Consider the following 24,021-nt stretch of genomic DNA (forward strand, 5'->3'; position numbering starts at 1 on the left):
TGTGTGATCTCATGCCAGTCTTGTGTCACAACCACAGCTTCTGTGAAATTCTGAACACAAAGATCCTATTATTTTTATAATAGATAATTTCACTGTATTTCTCTTTGGCCCCTGGCTCTTCTGATCTTTCCTTCTCTCCTCCATGGTGTTCGCTGAGTTCTTGAGGGGAGTGTTTCATGGCTGGTACTATAAATCTGACCACGAACCCATGCCAGGGAGGTCTTAGAGCATAGGGGGAAACACACTACTATTGTTTGTTTAAAAGACATATTATCAAACTGTCTTCTCTATAGACATTTGTCCTTATACCCATAGAATAGTGCAGCCTTGCCTCTCATTAGAGAAGCTCTTTTCTCACTTCTCTCTCAGAGAGCAGAGAACTGGGCATGACCATTGAGGGTTCAGCCCTAAGTGGGACAACTCTATCCTAGCATCATTATCCTAAAACAAGAGCATCCCCAAACAACCAACTGAAGAGCATCGTAAGTTTGGATTTTGGCCTTGTGATCCTGTTACATTGGATCCTGAGATCATCTGAAGCATCACTTGAAGTCTACCACCTTGCTCAAAAGTAAGCAGTTAAGTTCAGGAGCTTCAGGGAATACTAAGATGCAGGCAAAAAAAAAAAAAAAAAAAGTCACACTCTACCTCTCCGTTTTCTCTACCTCTGCTTACAACAGCAATCCTTTTGCACAGACTTCCTGTTTCTGGCACTTGCCTTCTTCTGTGATGTTCATAGTTCCCTGTCTGTGGTTAAGCAGGCACAGAGCTGGTTTGGGTCTCCCCCTCTCTCATTCACTTGCGCATACAAGTGTGCTTCTTCTCTCTTCTCTCTTCTCTCTCTCTCTCTCTCTCTCTCTCTCTCTCTCTCTCTCTCTCTCTCTCTCAGAATGATGGCTCTGGGTAGAGCTTTCGCTATAGTTTTCTGCTTAATTCAAGCTGTTTCTGGAGAAAGTGGCAATGCCCAGGACGGTGAGTTATTTCTAACTCCTTTTTTAAAGGATTTCAGATTACCTTTAGCATATATGATCAAGTTACACAGTTCTCTAACAGGGCAAGCAAGAATTTAGCACAAATTAGGTTGTTTTGTGGGTATTAATCACCAGGACAGAGGGAATGATGACAATACTGCAAATGGCTTGTAACTGTCAAGAACTGTCAAGAAGCATTGAGTTTCATCCAAATTCTGGCTCATAAATGTGGATGTATGCTGGTAATCTCAAAAAAGAGACCTCATATCAATTCTTTGTTGGAGCTTGTTGGATGATCTCTTCCAAAACTGTATTAGACTGAAAATCAAGCCATCCTTGTTTTGACTGTTTATGGAGTTCTAAAACCCTAGATATCCATGATAAATTAATGGCCAGAAACAAGAGGTTTGTGTATTCACCAGAACTGTATTTCTAGTGTCTAGAATTTAGAAGTTACTCTATAATGTATTTCTTCAACATACTTTAGCTTTGGCAGATTCATGTTAGATTGCTGATGAATAATTCAGTAGTATGCTAAGGAAAGTGTCTTCTTTGAAATGCACAGAGTTGCTTTTATATTCAGAGAATCCATCATATGGTCATCATAATTCTCCTCAGAATCCATAAAATACTTAGACCTTGACTTCTTAAAACTAGGCATTTTAATTATAGGACTGTGCTCAAATGTCTCTGGCAGACACAACAGCTACATGGAATGTGAATCTCCAATTTGTTTCTACAAATTAATTAAACTGTTTTCATACACACACACACACACACACACACACACACACACACACACCATTAAAAGGGGAATGTGTGTGTGTGTGTGTGTGTGTGTGTGTGTGTGTGTGCATCCTGCCTCTGGTTCCTGAGTGCTAGGATTAAAGGTGGGCACCACCATGGCTGGCCTATATGTGCATTCCTAAACTGGGTACAGTAGTACATCCCTGTAGTCCTAAAGCCTAAGAGGCTGAGACAGAAAAATCATCTTTGTTCCAGACCAGTTAAAGCTACATTGCAAAAGCTTGTATCAAATACATATGTATTTTCTTTATGCACAGTATCATACACATCAGCCTGGCTCTGTAGTTTAGCTCTTCAGTCAAATGCCTTTAGTCATGCATCCTAAGCTTAGATATTTGTGTGACTTTACTTTGTAATCAGCAAGGATGGAAAACCCTTGCATGTTCTTATGAAGAGAATCATCAGAGGAGTCGCACTCTTCAGCATGACGGAGCATGAGTCACTTGGTGAGGGAGAGTCATTATCTCATGTTAAATGTGTGCAAATAGCTAGCAGGAAGCACGAGAACCGTGCTGCTGTTTAGTACAATCCCTTGCCCCTATGCTTCCCTCTTGGCCGTGCTATTTCTTACAAAAAAAAAAAAAAAAAAAGTAAAATTTTCACTTCACCTTTTTAAATTTTGAAATGATTTCAGATTGATGAGCATAACCACCCATATGCGTCACATAGGCATGTCATGATACCTCCCACTTTGTGCTGCAAGCAATCTAGTAGTTAATTTTCTCATAACTAAAGTATAGTCAAATCAAGCAAAGGGAACCGCCAAAGCCCTGACAGTTCAGGCTCTTCATCAAGTAATCACTGCCTTCTAAGTGACACTGCCTTACTTAGAATACGTATTCCAAATGCTTTCAATTTCTATACCTAGAAGTTTTACTTAATGCCTAGATGCTTCCTAGTGAACACTGTGGCCATTGTTCCACATAATGTCAAAACCACAGTAAGAATAAAAGCTTCCATTGATATACTACAATTTTTTTCAAAAGAACCCCAAATGCTGCATGTATATTTGCATAATTATAATTCACATATTACCTTTCATACTGATTTCTCCAAGACTCCTGGGAGAGCTCCTTACTGAGAACTTACTGTAATCTAAATGAAACCTCTGTGCAAATCTATCCAATGGCTTCTATAATGTGTGTGTGCATATGAATATGGGCTTTGAGTGTCTGTGTATGCAGTAAGAGAGCCCAGCTACAAAGGTAGAACAGCGAAGATCAGTATGCACATCCTCTGCACGTGTCACTCTCAGCTAAGAGTTCTTTAGCTCACAGCAGGTAGAATATTCTCCCACAATGGCATGTGACTTTCCCTCATTTTGGGTTACAGAGCAATTGTGCCCCAGTAGCAACACCTGCTAAAGGGTCAATGGACAGGTCATTCAGAGACAACTGCTTTGATTGCGGAAAACATGGCGTGATCAGCTATTTGCATATTGTGTGAGATAGCTTGAGACATACTTTGTCAGAGTGGTGGTTGAAGTGTATGGAGAGCCACTCTTCAGCTGGTGCCTGTCATCTACTTAAAGTGTGCTCTCTTTGTCTCCTGTCATAGATGGAAATGTTAGGGAATAAAGATGAACCACAGGATACCTAAATCCAAACAGTAAGTCATATCTGTTACAGAGAGTTGGTTACAGGCACAAGCAAAGCTGTGAGCTGTCATGTAGGGACAGGCAACAACTTCTACCATACATCAAGAAACTTGATGATGTTCCAACTGTGAAATGCTAGGCACTTGGAATGCCTAGGAAGTTAAATCCCCATAGCTGGGAACAGCCACCCCAGTCTATGTTTAGGTGAGCTCTGAGATCTGTTCTTTACTACTGTCACTTACCTGGTTGGCCTTTTATTAACCCATTTTAATTAATCTTTATTAACACAAACCTTTGGGGTGTATTAATTAAAGAGGATGCAATTGAAACTGCATATAGCTGCTTAGCCACCCATCTGAGGCCATAGTTAGTACATCCTGTTTCCATATGAGAACCAGAAAAGTATGATGTCTCTATTTTGGGTGAGATTAAATACCTAGAAGCTGTCAGAGGCTCTCTGCACTCTACCATCATGATATAAACCTTTGATAACTCTAGAAGATTTTCCTTGTCCTTATTGAAATGAATTTCCTGGAAGATTTTTCTGACTTTTTTTGCATATATATATATAAAACCATATATATATATAAAAGATAGATTTTGTATACATATATATGTGTATACACTTTATGTATACATATGTATATATTTTATGTACATATACACACACAAATACCTATTCAATTATGGGCTCTACAAGTCAGCTTAGGAAATCAAATAACATCTTTGACAAATTGCAGTTACCAAAAATGGCTACACATAAAAAAAAATTCCATTTCCCACTTGCTTCTAGAATATTACTGATATGTGTAGAATACAGTAGCTGAAACAATCGAATCATGTAGGCTAAAACCTTTCACCTTTGGAGTTTACTGATCTATAGTTGCCTCAGTAGGTCACTTAAGATGCTCTCTGCCACAGAATGGAGTCATCAATATTACTCTTAAGTTGCAATGTCCTTTTAGGAGACAATAAGCAATCCCATAAAAATGTGCACTTGGAACCAGAATCATTATTGTCATCTTTCATTTGAAAAGAAACTTGGAAGAGAACAAATGAAGACCAGCAGAGAAAACCAACATTAGATTAGGTGGCATACAAATGAAATACAAGATCCCTTATCTGAAATATGTCAACACTTCAGTGTAAAAAAAAGATAATTTCAACATTTTAAAGTCTCACTGGGGATTTGTTCATTAACATTTATCACCTTCTATATATGGGAGGCATTGCCTTCCCTGAACATGTAAGATCATTTGGCTGAAGTGGAGAATATAATCTCAAATAAATACTTTCTAAATACAGTTTTAAAGTGTAGCAAAGGAGCTCTAATATAAACAAGGAAATGGGTTCGTCTATGCCCCTTATAATTTTCCAACATACTAGTCCAATGTAGAACTGTTTAAATATACCTGGAACTTATTCCTCCACTATGATAATTTCTTTTTGTTAGAACACTTTGTAATCTGTATGTGCACATTGGGTTTGGCATATGTGTTTCAGGTATGTGTGTTTGTGTGTGTGTGTGGTGTGTGTGAGAGAGAGACAGAGAGACAGAGGCAGAGACAGAGACAGAAAGACAGAGAGAACACACTGAAACTTTTTTCTGTCCTTAGAATATCTTCCTTTAGATAAATTTTATATAGATATATAAATATATAGATATATATTCTCTCCTTCATGTCTGCCACACAGGTGACATTTTATTAAAGGGTATCAGATTTTCAACATTCATTTGCTTTTTCTCCTTAACAGCTGTGTTTTGTTCTTCTCAGGAGACCTAGAAGATGCAGAACCGGACGACCACTCCTTCTGGTGCCACAGCCAGTTGGAAGTGGATGGAAGTCAACATTTATTGACTTGTGCTTTTAATGACTCAGACATCAACACAACTAACCTGGAATTTCAAATATGGTGAGGAAGATAGTTTCCATGGTGCTTAGGAATCCATCTCCTGTCTCTCTCTCTCTCTCTGTTCCTTCTGGGACTTGCACAGGAAGGAGTGTCTGTCCTAAGTATCAAACCCTAAAATTTCCTAGGTTCTCAAAACTTTCTGAAATACTTTGTCCCTTGCCAGAAATTAAAGTGAGGCAACTCTCAGTTCATTTTTTAGTTCTCAGAGGCATATACAAATGGTGGTTTGATCTTGGAAATTCTACATCCCTCCATATTCAAAGCAATCTAAATAAACACTGCTTCTCCTAGAACACTCCCTTAAGGCAGTGCTCTATTTTCAAATTCCATTATGCAGCGTAATGACTTGCCTTCTGGTCCCAATGCCAAAGCTTAATAACTTTTTGACTTGCAGCAAGTTATGTAACATGAATTCTTTAGTTTCTTCATTAAAAAAAATTGAATGACTAGATCTCACAGGAAGGTTATGGTGATTAAACAATTAAACAATTAAATATATGTAAAGAGCTCAAATCAACACCCAATATTTAATTAGTAATGGAGAAAAGATAATTCTATGAATGTATGTCTAAAAATCATCCACACTGTTGAAACAGTTGAATTCCAGACTATCTAGTCAATGGAAAATTTCCAGTAATCTATAGGACCAAGTTGATTCTTGTTTTCATATGGCCCTGGAGGAAATCAAAGTGCAAAGAAAGCTTTAGGTCTGAAGGTTGATAAAGAACTCAGGGAGGTGTATCTTCTCCCTCCCCCACCAGCCATCGCTTGTTGCCAAGGGTTATTATCTCTGGTGACTTGAAGAAAAAATACTCTAATATGAAATTCTGCCTTGTGGCTATTTCCAAATTCATATCAGATGACCTCATTTTTTGGTAAGTTTCCATATAAGGAAAGTATGTCGAGGTCTGCAGTAGTAAAAGAGGACTTCTGAAGTTCCATGAGTGCTAAGGAAATCTTTTGCTGCCTACAACCCAGATAAGGGGCAGGTTCTCACTCTCCTGAGTCTCTAGCAGTTTCCTGAAGCTATACACAAAGTTTTCCTGAAGTCACTGGAGGAACAACATCGTGGAGTTGAATGTCACAGAATAACCTCAGTCTGTCTTTGTTATTGTATTTTTGTAGCACACTTTCTATGGAGAACAAGGGCACAAATATCTAAGATCTAGAGATATGCCTCAGTCAGTAAATGTCTTGTTATGCAAGCTGGTGGCCTGAGCTGAGCTGAGCTGCCTAGAATCTATGTAAAAACTCAGTGTTGTGTCCGCAATCCCACCCCCGAGTTGTGCTGCAGACAGGGGTTATGCAGATAGATGGATGTGTGAGCTTTACTAGCTAGTCACGCTAGTCCAGTCAATGAGTTCCAGGTTCATTGAGAGACACTGTTTCAGAAGCATAGTGTGAAGAATGATAGAGGAAAACCCAAGACATTGGCCCTCCAAATGTCTGTGAACACATGAACACCCACAGGCATATGTATGTGCATACACATGTGCGCACACACACACACACACACACACACACACACACAATGGACATACAAACATACCCCACAATCAAACCAAAACAAAAGACAGATGTTAAGAATCATTCCTACAACTTGATAAATAAGTTAATTAACTCATCTAAACAATGTTCTCAGTTCTTATGGAAAAAAAATACCCCTTCACACAGAGGTTTGACTCCAGGTTTTCCCACCCGGTTCTTAGTGAGCCCTGGTGAGCACTGTTGTTTCACTTGACCAATCCACAGCTGACCTTTGTGTCCACTTTCGTTCACATATTCAATCATGTTCTTGCCCACTGTAATAAACTTCCCTTTAGTGTTTTCAGTTTCTCTTACATATACTAGTCTCTCCAGAGCTTGTTCACATTGTTTTCCAGGTGGACAGATATTTGTTTAAAAAGCCTGCTTTAATAGATGTGTGTGTGTGTGTGTGTGTGTGTGTGTGTGTGTGCATGCCCGTACGTGTGTCTTAAGGTATACACTGTGGGAGAAAAGGTTGACATCAAATAGCTCAAAAAGATTTCTAAATCACTAACATTTCTGTGAGGCATGCATGCTTTCAGTGGGACATGTATGAACCTTCTAGGTTGAGAACATGTTAACGAAAGAGTTCCGAATTTATGTGTTTCTTCTTCTAAAGGGTACTAGCTTTTGTAGAACATTTGTTGTCTCTTAATATAAATGTATGGAATAGAAGTTGGGATTTGCTGAATTTGTTTATACAAGTGATTACTGGTAGATGCCAGGACCCTTCTCTCAGAATGTGGTAAATTTAACATGTCCTAGATCTAGACACCAATCTTTGGACAAGAAATGGACTGTTTGGTTTTTGTTTGTTCATTTGTTTGTTTGTTTGTTTTATTTTTCAGTGAACTGATCTTTGGGAAGGGACCAGGTCAACAAAGATCAAAGATAAGAATTACTAGTATACCAATGGACTAGTTCAAAGTAGCAGATAAAATTATTATGAATATATGAATACTCATTATGGACTCTGGTCCTGTAGGAATTAGTTGGGAAATAGTGAAGAGGGTGGAAAAGTCCAGCAGATTACACAATAGAATAATGCACAATTATCTAGCAGAAAGTCCTACCTTTTCTTCACTGAAATTCTAGTCAGTTTTCTGGTGCATTAGACAGCAAAGCAGAAACTCTGAAAGAGGTACCTGGGATGGAATCCCAATAGTAAAGTGACCAGTGACCAGGGAGATATTCAGACCAGCATCACAGCAACTGACTTACACTGGATTACATCTGGTGAATGTCTGGCATGTGGGAGGCACCTGTAAATGGCACTTGACTCCTTCAGTATGAACATTTCCACATAAAATAAATATAGGGGAAAAAGCAGGGGCAACTATCTGCTACTTTTACTACCACCAATTGGACAATCTCTCAGTGCAATTCACACAAAAATATTATTTATCATCATTCAAAAGTCAGATATGTCTTTTGGGGGAAGCTCATTCGATTTCTATCAGTTTCCACAAAAGCAATCATACTCTGTTCCACGTTTTCTGTGCCCTGATATTACTCCCACATACTACCTACAACTTTGAATATCTCACGATTTTTCTCCATGACTGTCACCTTTACAGGCCAGCTGTTGTTATACCCAGTGATATCTATCAAGTATTGTTAAGTATTCAGTCCTCTGGACAGTAAACTATACTATCTCTCTAAATTGTTCAGTGTTTTCAAGCCATATCCTGTCTTTCAGGGCCATTTTTGTTGTTTTGTTTTGTTTGTTTGATTGATTGATTGATCGATGGATTGATTTTGCTATATTTTGTTTTTCTGCCATTTTTTCCTTCAGTCTGAACATCTGTTTATATAGATAAGAGAAATGCATCTCTCATACTAACTTGCACAAGACTGGAGAAGAAAGAGAAAAATGGAATTAAAATTTAGATTAAATGATCTTTAGCCATCACTCTCTACTTTCAGAACCAGATTTGAAAATGTGATTTAGGGCCAGTGTCCCAAGGCATGGCATACAAGATCAGAATCATCAACTATATATGTATTACTTGAGTAATAACTGTGATCTTCCCCTTGTCACACATATTCTAGAACATCTCTAGTCCATATAAATATAATGCAGTCCATACATCTATGAGCACATTGGTCATTTTAAATATTTTTAAATTATATTTTTATTAAATTTAGTGTTTGTGTTTGTGTATATGCATGTATATACACAAATGTGCATGCATTGATGCATGTGTGTGTGTGTGTGTGTGTGTGTGTGTGTGTGTGTGTGTGTATGTGTGTGCAGAATACAGGTGTCACCAATTCTCTCTTTCCATTATAGGAGTTCTGTAGATTAATCCAGAGTCTTACCCACTGAGTTATCTGGCAATCCTCTTCTAGCAGCACGTTTTTTTTTTCAAAAAATATAACAAAATGAAGTTAATTATAACATGTGTTATTTAATTTGATACACTCAAAAATTATTATTTCAATATGTACTCAATATAAATAGCATACTCAGATACTTTATGCTCTTTTTATAGAACATGTTCAAAGTGTACAGTACATATATATTTAGACCATATTGTAGTTTGGACTAGTCATATTTCAAATGTTTTACAAATACATACAGGAGAGGGGCTATTGTGTTGGATAGTAGAGATTCAAACCATCTCTAAGTCAGCCATCTCTAAGACAGTTAACCAAATAAATGTTTGTAACTGAACTACATACTCCCACTGGTGGGGACAATGAGTTTCCTCCCATTGTGTAAGAAAAGTCAGTAACACAAACAAAAGTTGGCCATTGTAATCAGCTTGCTTTAATTCCATTTTTCTCTTACACATGACATATAACTGAATAGTATACTCATTTACTTAAAAGATGTTTTAAATCTAAGTATTGGCATAAAGCCCACTAGCCTCTGTTCTCTCTACATTGCACAGGGACCTTGAGCTCAGAAGCTGGTATTTCCCCCAATGTACTCTGTCACTTCTGTTCTAACTCAGCAAATCCTGGCAGTATTTCTATTAAACAGTTGTTGGTGACAGACTTCTGAGCTTTTCATTCATCTCATATCTGTCCACTTGTATGTAGTTACTGTGTTGCTTTTCAATTTTTACTATTTTCTGAGTGATACATTTCAGGGAGGACATTGCATTCAATCCACACACAGAGATTCTGGGGGTGTGGGCTTTTGAACAACTCTCTGTCCTGTCAGTGGGAAGGGAAGGAGAGGGGAGGGAAGAATAGAGGGAGGATCTGCATGAGGGGTTGCTAGGAGAGAGGGAGGCTGATATTGAGATGTAAGATGAATAAATGAATTTAATAAATATAAAAATTGTTATATATGTCAAAAACAAACTTACAATTTCTTCCCTTATCTCTAGTTTTAATAATTACATCTGATTTTGACCCATGTCTAACTTTGCCAAAGGTATGAGGATACCTTTGTCTTCCTGTACAAAGATAGGACAAGAGCTATCTAATAAGGATTAAAAATGTGTACCATATTCATTCAGTGACTTGCTACTCAGTAGTTATAAAGATGAGGTATAAGAAAATAAGCGTCATCTAGAATACAACTCCTAGGCGTGTGGCCAAGCGGATGAAATCAAGTATGAAAGAATAGCAATATTATTACATTGATGGCAACCACTACCAGCTGGAAAAACTACGATGTGGCAGAAGGGAGAATTCTGGTTCTTCCTTAGGAATCAGGTTAGCTGTCACACGCTCAGAAGGCAACTGTTCGGTGTGAAAGAAAATTTTGTAATCTGGTTAGTTAATAAACAGCCATAACTTGGAAAATCTTTTTTAAAAAAAAATAAATATCCTATAGGTAGAACTTGACTGATGTTTGCATGTCATACACATTTCTCAAAACACATTGGAGATAGACATATTTTGCTACATGCAATTCCCTCCTTCACCTCTAAACCCTGCAGTGAACTGTCAGTCAAGAAGAAAGTAGGCAAGGTTAAGTGAGTAATGGGGGGAAAACTAAAGAAATAATGAAGTCATACATTCTTGCTATAAAAATAAATGATACAGGATAAAAGGAAAAGTACTAGTTTATTCTCTTTTCACAAGTTTTAAGTTTAATGCCCCTCCTTTTGGAATGTGTCCTTGTGAGCTTGTTGCCTGCATGCTCTTTTTACTTCAAGCCCAGCTAAGTCATCCTGAAAAGAGGAAAAACTGGGATCAGCTAGAAGTAGACATCTTGGCAGAATGCCTCTATTCACGTTGCTTATACAAATGAATTCTTCCTACTAACCGGATACATGTGAGTGTGTGAGAGTGTCTGTGCACATTTGTGTGTCTCTCTGTGTGTCTGTATGTGTGGGAGTAAGAGGCAGTAATTATGTACGTATCTGTCTCTCTGCCTCTGATGCCCATCCCCGTGTGTGTGTGTGTGCACATGTGTGTGCACATGTGTGTGCACATGTGTGTGCATGTATGAGCACATGTGTGATAAGTCTTGGGAGCTGAGAAGGTTTGGTGATTTCTTTGGTGAATTGCATGAATGTGCTTCTTTTGGTATATGCTCAAGACCTGGTTACTCTAAAAATTGAAAATATTATCTTTTACATTATTTTCCTATTTTTATAGCTTAACCTTTAGATTTTAGATATATATATAAAATTGTGTAGAATTAAGGATAATATTAATACACTATGGTATTCAGAGTCACCTATATTTATTCTATTTTCTCAGTGATGTTTTGGTTTTTCTATAGTTTCAAAATATTGATAAAATTTTGATAAGTAGTATATAAGTCTGTTAGGGGAAAAGCACTAATTTATCAATAGCAAATTTGCTGGCACATGAATATAGCTCCCATTTATGTAAATTTCTTCAAGTGGCTCTCTGAAATGTTTTGTAATTTCCAGTACAAAGGCCTTGAATATCCTTTATAAATTTCAGTTCTTAGTTTTTTTATCCTCTACTACTATCACAAAGGAACTATCATTTTTAAAGTTCATTTTCTAATTTTATGATGCTATCCATAGAAATATAGCTAGGGGTTTTCTGGTAGCTTTGATGAATTCAATTATTTCCTATAATTATGTTGGAAGTCTTTATAAATGTCCATGTAAACAGATAGGGTTTTTTTTCTGGAAATAAATGTGCTTTCTACTTTTCAACTATGCTTATACTTGCGTTTGCTCTCTTCTCTTCTGAATTGAGTAGAACCTTGGTGTGCTGCAGTGTATGAGAACAAAGAGAACTGTCTCCCTTGCCCTGATCTTTACCATTATGATTAATATTAAATTTTTATAATTGCATTTGAATAAGTGTCTTTATTCTGTTTCTTGTTGTTTGGGGGAGTTTTAATCATGAAATAATATGTGATTCTATCAAAAATTCTACTTCTATGAAATATGAGTAACTTTCTAGTGTTTTATTATGTTAATGTAAATTATGCCAATAGATGATTGAATGTTGAGTCAGCTTTGTTTTGCTGGTATTCACCACACCACATAATACAGTATGATTATTTTGAAGACCATAATAATACATTTTTTGAAATTATTACTCTTTAATCTTTTTTATAGTCCAGTCATTATCCCCCCACCTGGTCTGCCCTCTGACAGCTCCTCATCCCATTCCTCCCCACCCCCACCCCCCAGACCTCCCCACTCCTTGGGGCTTCAAGTTTCTCCAGGGTTAGGTCAGACCAGGCTGCTCTCTGTTTATATACACATTTCTAAGACACTGCTTTATGTCTTATGCTGGCTCAGACTTACTAAGTAGATGAGGATGACCTCAAACTTCTAGAGTTCCTCCCTCTATATTTTAATCATTGTGATTACAGGTATATTCTGCCATACCAGATTTATGTAGGGCTTTGAGGAAGCTAGGTAAGTATTCTACAAGTGAGTCATATCCCAGTCCTATGTATACAGTCTTGAGGGATGGTTTTCTTTCCAGCATTTTGTAGGTTTGGGTGCCAATTTTAAACTGGCTTCACAGAATAATATAGATCATCTCTATTTGGGGAAGAAATTCGGTGATACTGGTAATGTACCTTTCTTAACCATTTGGTAGAACTCAGCATCCTGAAGTCCTTAAGCACGTAGAATTAATTATGAGGGAAGATGTTAATATCCATGTGACTTAGATTGTGACTTATGTAGTTTGTATGAGGTTAAGTTTTAAGAATGTTTTCACTTTAAAAAATTTACATTCACTCTCATAAATTAATGTATTTTCTATAGTTTTAATATCTATATAATATGCAATTGTGTATCCTCTGACATTTGAAGATTTGTTAACTTATAATTTTATACCCATAGTGTCATGCAAGTTCTATGTAAACTGTGCTGGACTCAAACCCACAGCAATCCTTATACTTTAGACTCTCAAATGTTAAGGTTATACTCATGATCCACAAACACAGAACTTTGCTTCCTTTTCTTGACCTATCGTGTTTAGTTTCATTAGCCAAAGTCCCTATGACCCTGGGCATGGTAATACATGCCTTCAGTACTATGTTGGATCTCTGTGAGTTCAGGGCCAGTCTGGTCTACGTAACGAATTTGAGGGTATATAGAAAGAATTCTGTCTCAAACAACAAAACACAACACAAAGGCTCTATGAAAACACCTTGGTTTATTTATTAAATATATGTAGTTGCATATATACCTCTTCAACCAATTGAGCATTTCCTTTAATCTTATTTGAAAGGATAGTATCAACATTTCTCACAGTTATAATATTTTTCATTTGTTCCCAAGAGACGCTGATTACATTTTTACCTAAACAAAGTATTTGCTTCTGATCAATTCTAAAACTACATAGATCTTGCTCTTAATTTCCACAAGCATGCTTTTACCACTTCAGACTCATTTGCACATAATAATTGTGATAGAACAGAAAACTATGTTATTTTAATTCACTCTCTTTTTTATCCTCACCATTAGCTTGCTGACTTATGTACCTGTAGACACTAAAATTCAATTCATACAACTAAAGGTACAATGTTATTTTAATTGTATACAGAAAATTCTACCTAAATGAAGACATAACTTTTTGTTTCTACAGTGGGGCTCTTTTACGAGTGAAATGCCTAACTCTTAACAAGCTGCAAGATATATATTTTATAAAGACATCAGAATTCTTACTGATTGGTAGCAGCAATATATGTGTGAAGCTTGGACAAAAGAATTTAACTTGCAAAAATATGGCTATAAACACAATAGGTAAGAAGTTGTATATGACGGTTTGGATAGCTGCATAAATGTGTCTTTGCTTTCAGAATGATAAAAATATGCAAGTCATAAAAACACTTTGTAATAAACAAGAGCAACTTTTCTTGCTCATTTTTAAGAAATGAAAATCTGATATTGGAATCATGAATTCCTTCTGTGAGAAAATATGCTGAGACTATTCCAACTCAGTTATGAAAGAGTGTCTGACATCGGAATGAGGAATATTACTAAAGCAGGCCATCTACCTCAGACTCACATGTGCTTTCCTTTTGTCATTTACTTCTTCTGAAGGTCTTGAAGTCTTTTCTCCATATTCACATCATATTCCAAATGTGTATAGCTCATTAACAAATCATTTAAAAATACACTTTCCATGTTTTTCAAAGTTCTACAAGTGAAAGAAAACTTATGGGTGGGAGATAAATGGATGGATATTTAAGTAAATGATAAATAGATGGTATGTAGGTAGATAAATCAATGGATGATAGATAGATAGATAGATAGATAGATAGATAGATAGATAGATAGATGGGAGACAGATTAACTTTAAGAACTTATTCATATGATTGAGACAGTGGTATGTTTAAAATCTTTAGGATAAGCTAGGGGGTATAAATGCAGGTTAAGTGTGAATGTTTCAGAACTGAGTTCAAGTTCTTAATGCAAGAATGTATTGCATTCTTGAGTCAGACCTGTTTCTGATAGGAATTTCTACCTTTAAACTAAAGGTCTTTTACTGATCAGATAATGCCTACTGATTATGGAAGGTGTCACCCCAAATATACTCACATACATTTTAATCTTTTCTTTTCTTTTCTTTTTTTTTTTTTTTTTTGGTTTTTCGAGACAGGGTTTCTCTGTGTAGTCCTGGAACTTACTTTGTAGACCAGCCTGGCCTCGAACTTAGAAATTCGCCTGCCTCTGCCTCCCGAGTGCTGGAATTAAAGGCGTGAGCCACCAAGCCCAGCTTAATCGTATCTTTAAAATATCATTTGATTATTGTTCAACTTTTTAAAAGTAAATACTATAGCATAGCCATTATGACCTATAATATAATTATATTTCCAATGAGATAAAGTAAGGAATGAAATATCATAATTGATTTGACCTAGAATACACATAATTATATTCTGTTAAACATAAGTAGTAAAAACAGTTATATTTTAGGTTAAATTATAATTTGAATTAATGCAATGGCATGTTAACTATTTGTATTTTTTCTGCCTTTGGGAATTTACAAGTGAAGTTTATATGAGAAAGCATTAAGAATAATCACATAAATGCAAGTTTGCTGATTTTACAGGCTATAAAGTCCCTTATCAATGTCTCTTTCACTACTCTAAAAGAAAAGACAACAGAGGTATTCTCACTGAATATGAGATACAGTGAGAAAGTTACTTCATTTGTTTAATGATGATGGTAAAGAATAAAAATAGAAGTTCCATGTCTAAATAATATCTTAGGGAAAGAGCAGAAGTCACAGAAATGAGATATTCAACAAATGGCTTTACATGTTGACCACATAATATCAGCATGAGCTAGGCTGGCATGAAAGGCAGATGAGGTAAGGATTCTAATGTACAAGATCTCTGGGTTTTGAGCATAAACACGGTGGTGTTTCCTCATTTGGAGTAATTATGGATCAGTGCCAAATGTGTGCACTACACAAAGGTACCATATTTCAATGATCATCATTCATAGTGCAGAGATTTATTTCTTGGAGAGTGAGCAGAGAGGGTACCAATTCTTGATCCTCTAAGAAAACACTGCAACATTGGGAGAACATCTGTTCTCTTGCTTACATTAGGCCATCTACGCACACAAACTTCTGTAGTCATGGGAGCACATAGAGCACGCCCACAGGCTCTGGAGGTATCCACCCCATCCAGAGGCCCAGCTAGACCCAAATACCTCATGCTCATGGAGGACCATGTAGCATCTTCCACATCAGACCTTAAGACGAACCTCTTATGTGAGGGGCAATGAGGGGAACACAGGTCCCTGTGAAAATGTGGTGTGGGTCTCTCAGGGGTTCTAGAAAGTACCTGCACTCCTGAACAAGTAGAATTAAAATAAGAAGAATACTTCTCATAGGATTATTTCCTCCTAGTTCTTCAGGAGACATCTCATTCACTGAATTATCCTTTCCACAAATTTAAACTAAATGTTCCTGATTAATACCTAGAGCCAGAATCCTAGTCACCTGCAACTTTCTCTCCCACTTCCATTTCTTCAGGGACTCCTAGCCTATAAGGCTGAAGGCCTACTTTCCTGCCTTCCTGATTTGTTTTAGGCACATTGATAAAACTGTCTTGGACCAAAGCTGGACATTACAGCCTGGTACAGATGTTTTCTTAGAGAATAAATACTTTTCTCTGGGTTTGGGCTGAATGATGTGAAAGTTTTCTCCGGCCACTCTGGAATTTGTTAGTCAGGGCTACCATGAAGACTCTGCACTTATTTGTATCTGAGGTGATGTGCAGAGGTCCCAGATATATATATCCTTGCAATTCTTTACTTTGGAGCCCATCAGTAACACATTCTCTGGTATTCCGATGTATATAAGTGATGATATTTATTTTATGACTATTTAGGACTTCCACCACATGGTAACCCAATTTTCTTTCCCATAGGACTTCAGTACGTACAAAGATACCAATTATACCTGGGAGGGTTTGGGGCCAAGACTGGAGCTGGTACTTTTCTATCTACTCACAGCAGAAGGCTATGCCAGTCACAGGAAGGGTCTGACAATGGTGTCTGGATGTGAATCAAGGAGAAAGATTTGGCTTTGTTAATGACCAGCTCCGAAAATAGAAAGCTCTAGGGGGATGGGTTTTAGAGAAGAAGGACTTTAAAACATGTAGTTATCAGCAATTAATGAAAAAGGGGTTATGAATTTGATGAAAGAGAACAAGGAGGATATGTAGGAAGATTTGAAGGGAGGCCAGGAAAGGGGGAAATGACATAATTACATAATTTTTAAATGCACTTATGTCCTTTTTAACCCCATACACAGATTTCATTTCTTTTCTTTCTTTCTTTCTTTTTTTTTCTTTTTTGACAGTTAAAGCCGAGGCTCCTTCTGACCTGAAAGTTGTTCATCGAAAAGAAGCAAATGACTTTTTGGTGACATTTAATGCACCTCACTTGAAAAAGAAATATTTAAAAAAAGTAAAGCATGATGTGGCCTACCGCCCAGCGAGGGGTGGAAGTAACTGGACGGTAATGTAAATCGGTCACATTCACAGACTAAGTCTCACCTCGTTCTGTTCTCAGAACTTAGCCTTCACTCCGAGAGGCTCCCTGGGTCCCACACCCTCAAGACCACAAATCTCCTGCATCTTTCTTAGCTCCTCTTCATTAAATTTGCTTTAGTTTATCTTTATGGCTTGAACTTAGATAAGAATGTATGCTCAGACAAACCTGACCCTTAATATGCAAAGCCTCCAGTGTATGGGATAATCAGGAAGAAAAATGGTTCTGCATAGCATAACCAAGAAGTAGCCATGATTTTTCCCTAGGACTTTTGGGGGCAGCAGGAGGTCAGCAGAAGATATCGTGGAAGGTTTTTCTGTCACTTTGTTTTTACATTAATGACTAAGCATTCAGTTGCAGAAGGAACGATTTGCTTTTCTGCTCTGCATTTTCTGGAGGTTAAGTCAACTCCCTCATGGTCTGCTGAGGTTAAGATGATCTTGCTGGCCTTACCATCTCTTTGGGAGAGAAACAGAGGATCCTGGGCAGTTGGGATTCTCTTAGTCTGCCAGATCACTCTCAGCCCTCCCTGTTTCAAATAGATAAATAGAAGATGGCTTCTCTTTCTTTTTTTTTATTTTTATTTTTATTTTTTTTAATTTATTTTTTATTAGGTATTCAATGCTAACCCAAAAGTTCCCCATACCCACCCCCCCAATCCCCTACCCACCCACTCCCCCTTTTTGGCCCTGGGGTTCCCCTGTACTGGGGCATATAAAGTTTGCAAGTCCAATGGGCCTCTCTTTGTAGTGATGGCTGACTAGGCCATCTTTTGATACAAATGCAGCTAGAGACAAGAGCTCCAGGGTATAGGTGGAACAACAATATGAACTAACCAGTACCCTGGCTTCTCTTTCTTAAGAACAAAAGGATGCTCACGTATACCCGATGCCCCCTTTACTCAGGCTGGGTCATCGGTCTTACTTTGCCGTGTGCTGAGGCATGCTACTTACAGATGTGCATTTCCATCCAAGCCATCTGCTGTCTTTCTCTACCTACTCCACAGCCACACACAAACTGGATGGCCTTCATCCTACCTTCTCCCGTCCATTGTCTGACTATGCCACCAGTGGAAAAGCAACATTAGAAGAAGAAAGAAGCATTATGAATAGATGGCTCTAAGATAATCAGCTTACTGTCTGTTAAAAAAAAGTAAATATGTCTAGACTCTACTGGAGGCTGATGTATGTCAATACACACAAATACAATTGTAAGTCAAATAAAAATTAGTATTAAATTACCACAGAACTGCTAACAAATGGTCTGTCTATGTAAAATCATTAGTTCATCATTAAGATAGAGACAAATATTCCAACAGGTGAATGAGCAGAAAAGTTAGAAAACTGTCATAACTATGAAACATATAAATTCAGTTAACATAGTCAAATAGATATAAATAACAATGGGATACTAATTTTGTCTATAAGATCAATATAATATCTTTTTCTTAAAACAATAGTGTTGGAAAAATCATGTCTTTGTGATTATGTGTGGTGTCAAATGGTATCTTTCTGGAAGGACATGATTAGTGTCCACTGCCTACCCTTTGTTTCCCTGTGGTGCATGGAAAGAGATAGAAAGAAAAAGGAGATGCTGGAACAGAGGAGATAGCTGTGAACCTGGGGGGGGGGGGGGTGAAACCAATCAAAGTGAGAAACAATAATTCAGCTGAGTACAAACCCGTCTAATCAGTGTTCTCTGACCTCACCTGGTATCATTTAGAGCCTCCCCCCCCCCAATTCGGCTGCTGAACCTCTATAGAGCTCAACTCCTTCATTTAAGACATATGAAAGAACTTCCAGAGGCTACCAACATGACCAAAAGCCAACATGTCCTTTTACTTCTAATAATGTAACTTGTTTTTCACCCTAGCATGTATCTTTATTCCACACAAGAACAACAATCCCACAGAGAAAACTACAACCAAAAGCAGTGTATGAAATCAAAGTCCGATCCATTCCCCATAACGATTACTTCAAAGGCTTCTGGAGCGAGTGGAGTCCAAGTTCTACCTTCGAAACTCCAGAACCCAAGAATCAAGGTAGGCAAAGACTGTCCAAGCCCTGTACCTTCCACAAGACTTCATATTCTGAAGTGTAGCAGATAGAGGGGGCAGAAATCAGTGTAAATAACCCACAGATCAGGAGACCTCTTCTACTTTCTTTGGAGAATTTTCTGCCTGCCACCTTTGCCATTTTTCTGGGAGGAAAGCAGTGGCAGCTGAGCCATAGTGCCTGATAATGGATAAAGATGGTCTTGATGTCTCTGTCTCAGATGCTCAGGGATCTACTAATGAATCTGCATGAATTTCTTACACACTACCCTTTCCACCTTTGTCAGGGGTCATGGCTGATCTCTCTGTGATCCCTCTGGGTAATAAATATCTTTGCTAATAGAAAGGAAGTAGGTCAGTTTGGCTACCCATTACATCTCCTTACCCAGAACAATGAGGATGCTGTGGGTAATACTAATACCCAGAGAAGCCAGAGAGCATGCTTCAGGGCAGTACCCAAAGCAACTTACCTAAATCTTCTATTTGAGGGGAATGGAGGTTTTCCCTGCTGTACCTGTGCCCTACTTTCATTCTGGAACTTGCTGCAGCTTTGGGGTGAACATTTATCTCTTTTTCTCTTAGTTAGACTTTTTCCCCTTTGGATATGGGTAGTTGGATAAAGGTTTCTGGGCCATCATGAAAGGTCATCTTTACATTTCAAGTAGCTGATGTTCTTCCCACTGTCACCGAGATCAGTACAACTCTCTCTATATATATCAAAGAACTGTTTCTAAGAAACAATAAGTGAGACATGTTATTAAGTAAAATCAAACTACCCTAAATATATACCCACACTTTATGCTTACTAAATGCTAACCGTGATCTCTCCTTATATTCCAGGAGGATGGGATCCTGTTTTGCCAAGTGTCACCATTCTGAGTTTGTTCTCTGTGTTTTTGTTGGTTATCTTAGCCCATGTGCTATGGAAAAAAAGGTGATTTTCTTTAGTAAATGAGGGTTATTTGTGGAGCCCCAGAAAAGCAGGACTCAGACACCATCTAGAAAAGTTTAAAAAAAACAGACTTGACATTTCAAGAATTACAGTAGCAAATATATGCCCTCCTATTTTTAGATCCCAGTCCACCATAGTTGATTTCAGAAGAGGCAAAAATATACAAACTAGACATAAGACAAACAATATTTCACAAATATTAATAGTCTGTGTGTGTCTGTACACAGTGCATCTGTGTGTTGCATGTGTTTGTGTATCTGTGTCTGTGTATATACACATGTGAGTGTGTGTTGTGTGTGTGTGTGTGTGTGTGTGTGTGTGTGTGTGCATGTGTGCTGGGTCTGTCTGTTTGTTTATCTGTATATATTTTTGCATTCATGTGTGTATACATGCAAATGTGTGCTGGCCTACAGGCAGCCAAACTCAACACATATTATTTTATTCAATTATCTTCCACCTTGTCTCTTGATGCAGGGTCTTCCACTAAGCATGAAACTTACCACCCCTGTCAGACCAATTGGTCAGTAAACTCTGAGTATCTGTCTGCCTCCACCACTCCAAATATCATAGAGTTACAGATACATGTTATCATACATTGCTATCCAAACTCAGTTCTTCAAAATTGTATGACAAGAAGTTTATTTATTGGGTTATTTCCCTAGGCCATGATGCTCCCCCCCAAAAAGAAAATAAGAATTCTTTAAGAAGTGTTTTCCAAATATTTTTTCCACAGCCTCCTAAAGGACTTAGAGGTGATTACCCATGCTAACATGGAGTCTATTTGATCTCGGGACTTTCTGCACACAAATTCACATAATTTTTGTATTCTGCTCTGTGGTAGAACCATGCCCTGTGAATTACTCAGTGTTCTAGAAAGATGCCTTCAGCACAGGGCTATGTATTCCTAGGACCAAAAGTGCTCTAATTTGAAAAACGCTACCATAAAATAATCTTGAATAGCTTAGAACGTATTCCCAATTTCCACTGGAATTAAAGCAAAACCTTTACTTCCAGTAAAGACAGTGGATAAGATGGCAATACCAACAGTGAGCATAAAAGACCAGGTCTCATTGTAGCTCCATATAAACACTAATACTGCCTCCCTGCAAACCTCACTCTTCACTTTAGGGTACTTTGCAACATGATTACAATGTCTTGTTCACAACAGATCAATAGCAAGGAGCCCTGTTCTATCGACTCCTTAAACCAAGAGCGCGATACTGTCAGAGAAAATAAGATGTCTGTCCAGTAACAGAGGTGTTTTCACAATCTACCTCAAATAAGGTGAAAGAGTTCTCCGTGTGCCTTCTCTTTCTGCCATCTCTTTCAAGTATGAATGTTCTCTGGTTTTAGGATTAAACCTGTCGTATGGCCTAGTCTCCCTGATCATAAGAAAACCCTGGAACAACTGTGTAAGAAGCCAAAAACGGTAATTGCTTGAGATGGAGAAAGAAACACCAAAATGTTGAAATCTTAGTCTAAGAGTGATTAAGACTGACACTCAACTTACGGTCTTTTATATATCACATAAATGAAAGTCCTTTTAAGACTCTGAGGAATAAAACCAAGATATGCCACAGGGCAGGGGGTTGGGGAAAAAATCAATATTTACTTCAAAGTTGAAGTATCACAGCTCAGTCAGAAGTGAAGCCAACTGAAGATCAAGCAGATCAGTTTTTCACATTGTGTATCAAAGTTTCTTAGACATTTTAGTTTCCTGAATCAAATGTATAGTAGCACCTCTTTGCCATGCCACTAATGCTTTTGACTTTCTCTGCAGAATCTGAATGTGAGTTTCAATCCCGAAAGTTTCCTGGACTGCCAGATTCATGAGGTGAAAGGCATTGAAGCCAGGGATGAGGTGGAAAGTTTTCTGCCAAATGATCTTCCTCCACAGCCCGAGGAGCTGGAGAAACAGGGACACAGAGCCACTGTACACAGTGCAAACCGCTCATCTGAGATTTCAGTCAGCCCACCAGAAACATTTAGAAGAGAGTCACCCTTAATATGCCTGGCTAGAAATCTGAGTACATGCAATGCCCCTCCACTCCTTTCCTCTAGGTCCCCTGACTACAGAGATGGTGACAGAAATAGGCCTCCTGTGTATCAAGACTTGCTGCCAAACTCTGGAAACACAAATGGCCCTGTCCCTCAACCATTGCCTCTCCAGCCGGGAATCCTGATACCAGTTTCTCAGAGACAGCCCATCTCCACTTCCTCAGTACTGAATCAAGAAGAAGCGTATGTCACCATGTCTAGTTTTTACCAAAACAAATGAATTTGAATTATAAGAAAACCCTTCCATCGAGAACCAAATGATCACTGAGATGGAAAGTCTGGAATGCTTGCTCTCCCCCGTAGCTCACAGAAGAGAAAGTCAACGTGACCTTGCTACACATCTTCAGCATTCTAAGAAATCATTTTGCTCTCCTAGCTCAGAAGCGTTTGCACAAAGCAGGAAGAATCTGTTTTCCCTGTTGTTGGATTAGTCATAAGAGTCCATATGACCCAATTAAAATTGCAAAACTCAGTTAAGTGAAGAAAGAAAGATAAACGAAAGAAGATAGAAGGATGTGGTGAATGCAGGAAGAAGAAAAGGAAAGACGTGAGTGGTGGGTCTATTATACAAATTGACTATTTATCCAGCACTACACCACTGTTCTCATTTCTTCCTCACAATAATACTACAATGTGGGCTTATCCATTATAATTTTTATTTTCTTTGTCATAGATGCTGAAGTTGAAAGTAGAGATTTTAAGTGATGTTCAAATTTTTCTTTCAGCCACAAATGAGGCACACATTCCAACTTCAACCCTCTCTTGCCATGAACCTGTTCTATTGTTGAGTGTCAAACATCAAAACTAAGTGGGTGGTTATGTAGTCCATTATCCAAACTGAGTCATTTTGGAAAGAAAAAGTTAGACATAATTAACAGTAACCATATACTGTATATGTCTGAGAGACATGTGGATGGATGGTCATTTTACTTAAAGTGGCTATAGGGATGAACATGGAGGACAAAGTACATTTATGGGTGTGACATACTATGACCATGTGTCAAAGGAAGTGGGAAAAGAAAAAAAGCACCAAGATCATTTGATTTTGTTTTGTTGCTTTGTTTGAAAACAAACTCAAGAAGCAATGAGTTAGAAGCCAAGAAGTTCCAGAGTCAGTTATCAAGACCATGACTTTCCTGCTGCTATTATCCATTGGCTTCTCTGTGACATTGTAGGAGGAACTATGGCCAGTCTACAGGAGTTCAACATTTAACAGTGAGTGGAGTCCTCCTATGTGAGTCCTCCTATGTGTGGAGACACCATTAAGAATTTCCCCCAAGTTCTACATCCCTGGATATTGCCTGAACTACAGAAAAAGGGGGCTGCGCACACCACAATGAGTGCCCCACCTGAAACTATGCTCACAGAAACACAAAGAATATGAGTAAGTTATTCAAATTCAAATGTTGATTTATGACTGCAAGCCACAATTTTGAATCCCTGCTGTGTATAACCAATCTCCTGAAGAAAACAACAAATAACTGAAAGATACTGTGGTTGGGTGCCTTAGCATTACAATTCTGTTTAAGTGTTGACATTGTTTATTTGAATTGGAGTGTCTGTCGGGTCATGTATTATATCCATGCATTATATTCAGATAACCACAATGGCTGCTAATGCTTGCTTATATTCTCAGGGACTGCATGCAATGTAACATTACTGGTTGGTTCTGCCAATTTTCCTCTTGGTATTTATAAAGGAAAACCAAAACTCTTGGT

General features: G+C 37.9%; 1 protein-coding gene across 2 annotated transcripts; it reads left to right on the top strand.

Moving 5' to 3' along the window:
- The first annotated feature begins 890 nt into the window (after positions 1-890).
- On the top strand, positions 891-23,652 carry Il7r (interleukin 7 receptor). Of its 2 annotated transcripts, XM_021184102.2 has the most exons (8): positions 891-972; positions 5,151-5,289; positions 13,816-13,973; positions 17,050-17,207; positions 19,113-19,281; positions 20,134-20,227; positions 21,599-21,674; positions 22,026-23,652. In XM_021184102.2, exons 1-8 carry the CDS (start codon positions 891-893, stop codon positions 22,521-22,523), a joined length of 1,374 nt encoding a protein of 457 aa, XP_021039761.1. In that variant the 3' UTR covers positions 22,524-23,652. The 2 variants fall into 2 exon arrangements, with proteins under 2 accessions (XP_021039761.1, XP_085687929.1); XM_085831803.1 differs by lacking the exons at positions 20,134-20,227; positions 22,026-23,652 and having other exon boundaries at positions 21,599-21,678.
- The last annotated feature ends 369 nt before the right edge of the window (positions 23,653-24,021 follow it).

Source organism: Mus caroli, unplaced genomic scaffold (assembly GCF_978045245.1).
Source record: "Mus caroli unplaced genomic scaffold, Mus_caroli_1 scaffold_16, whole genome shotgun sequence".
Taxonomy (NCBI): domain Eukaryota; kingdom Metazoa; phylum Chordata; class Mammalia; order Rodentia; family Muridae; genus Mus; species Mus caroli.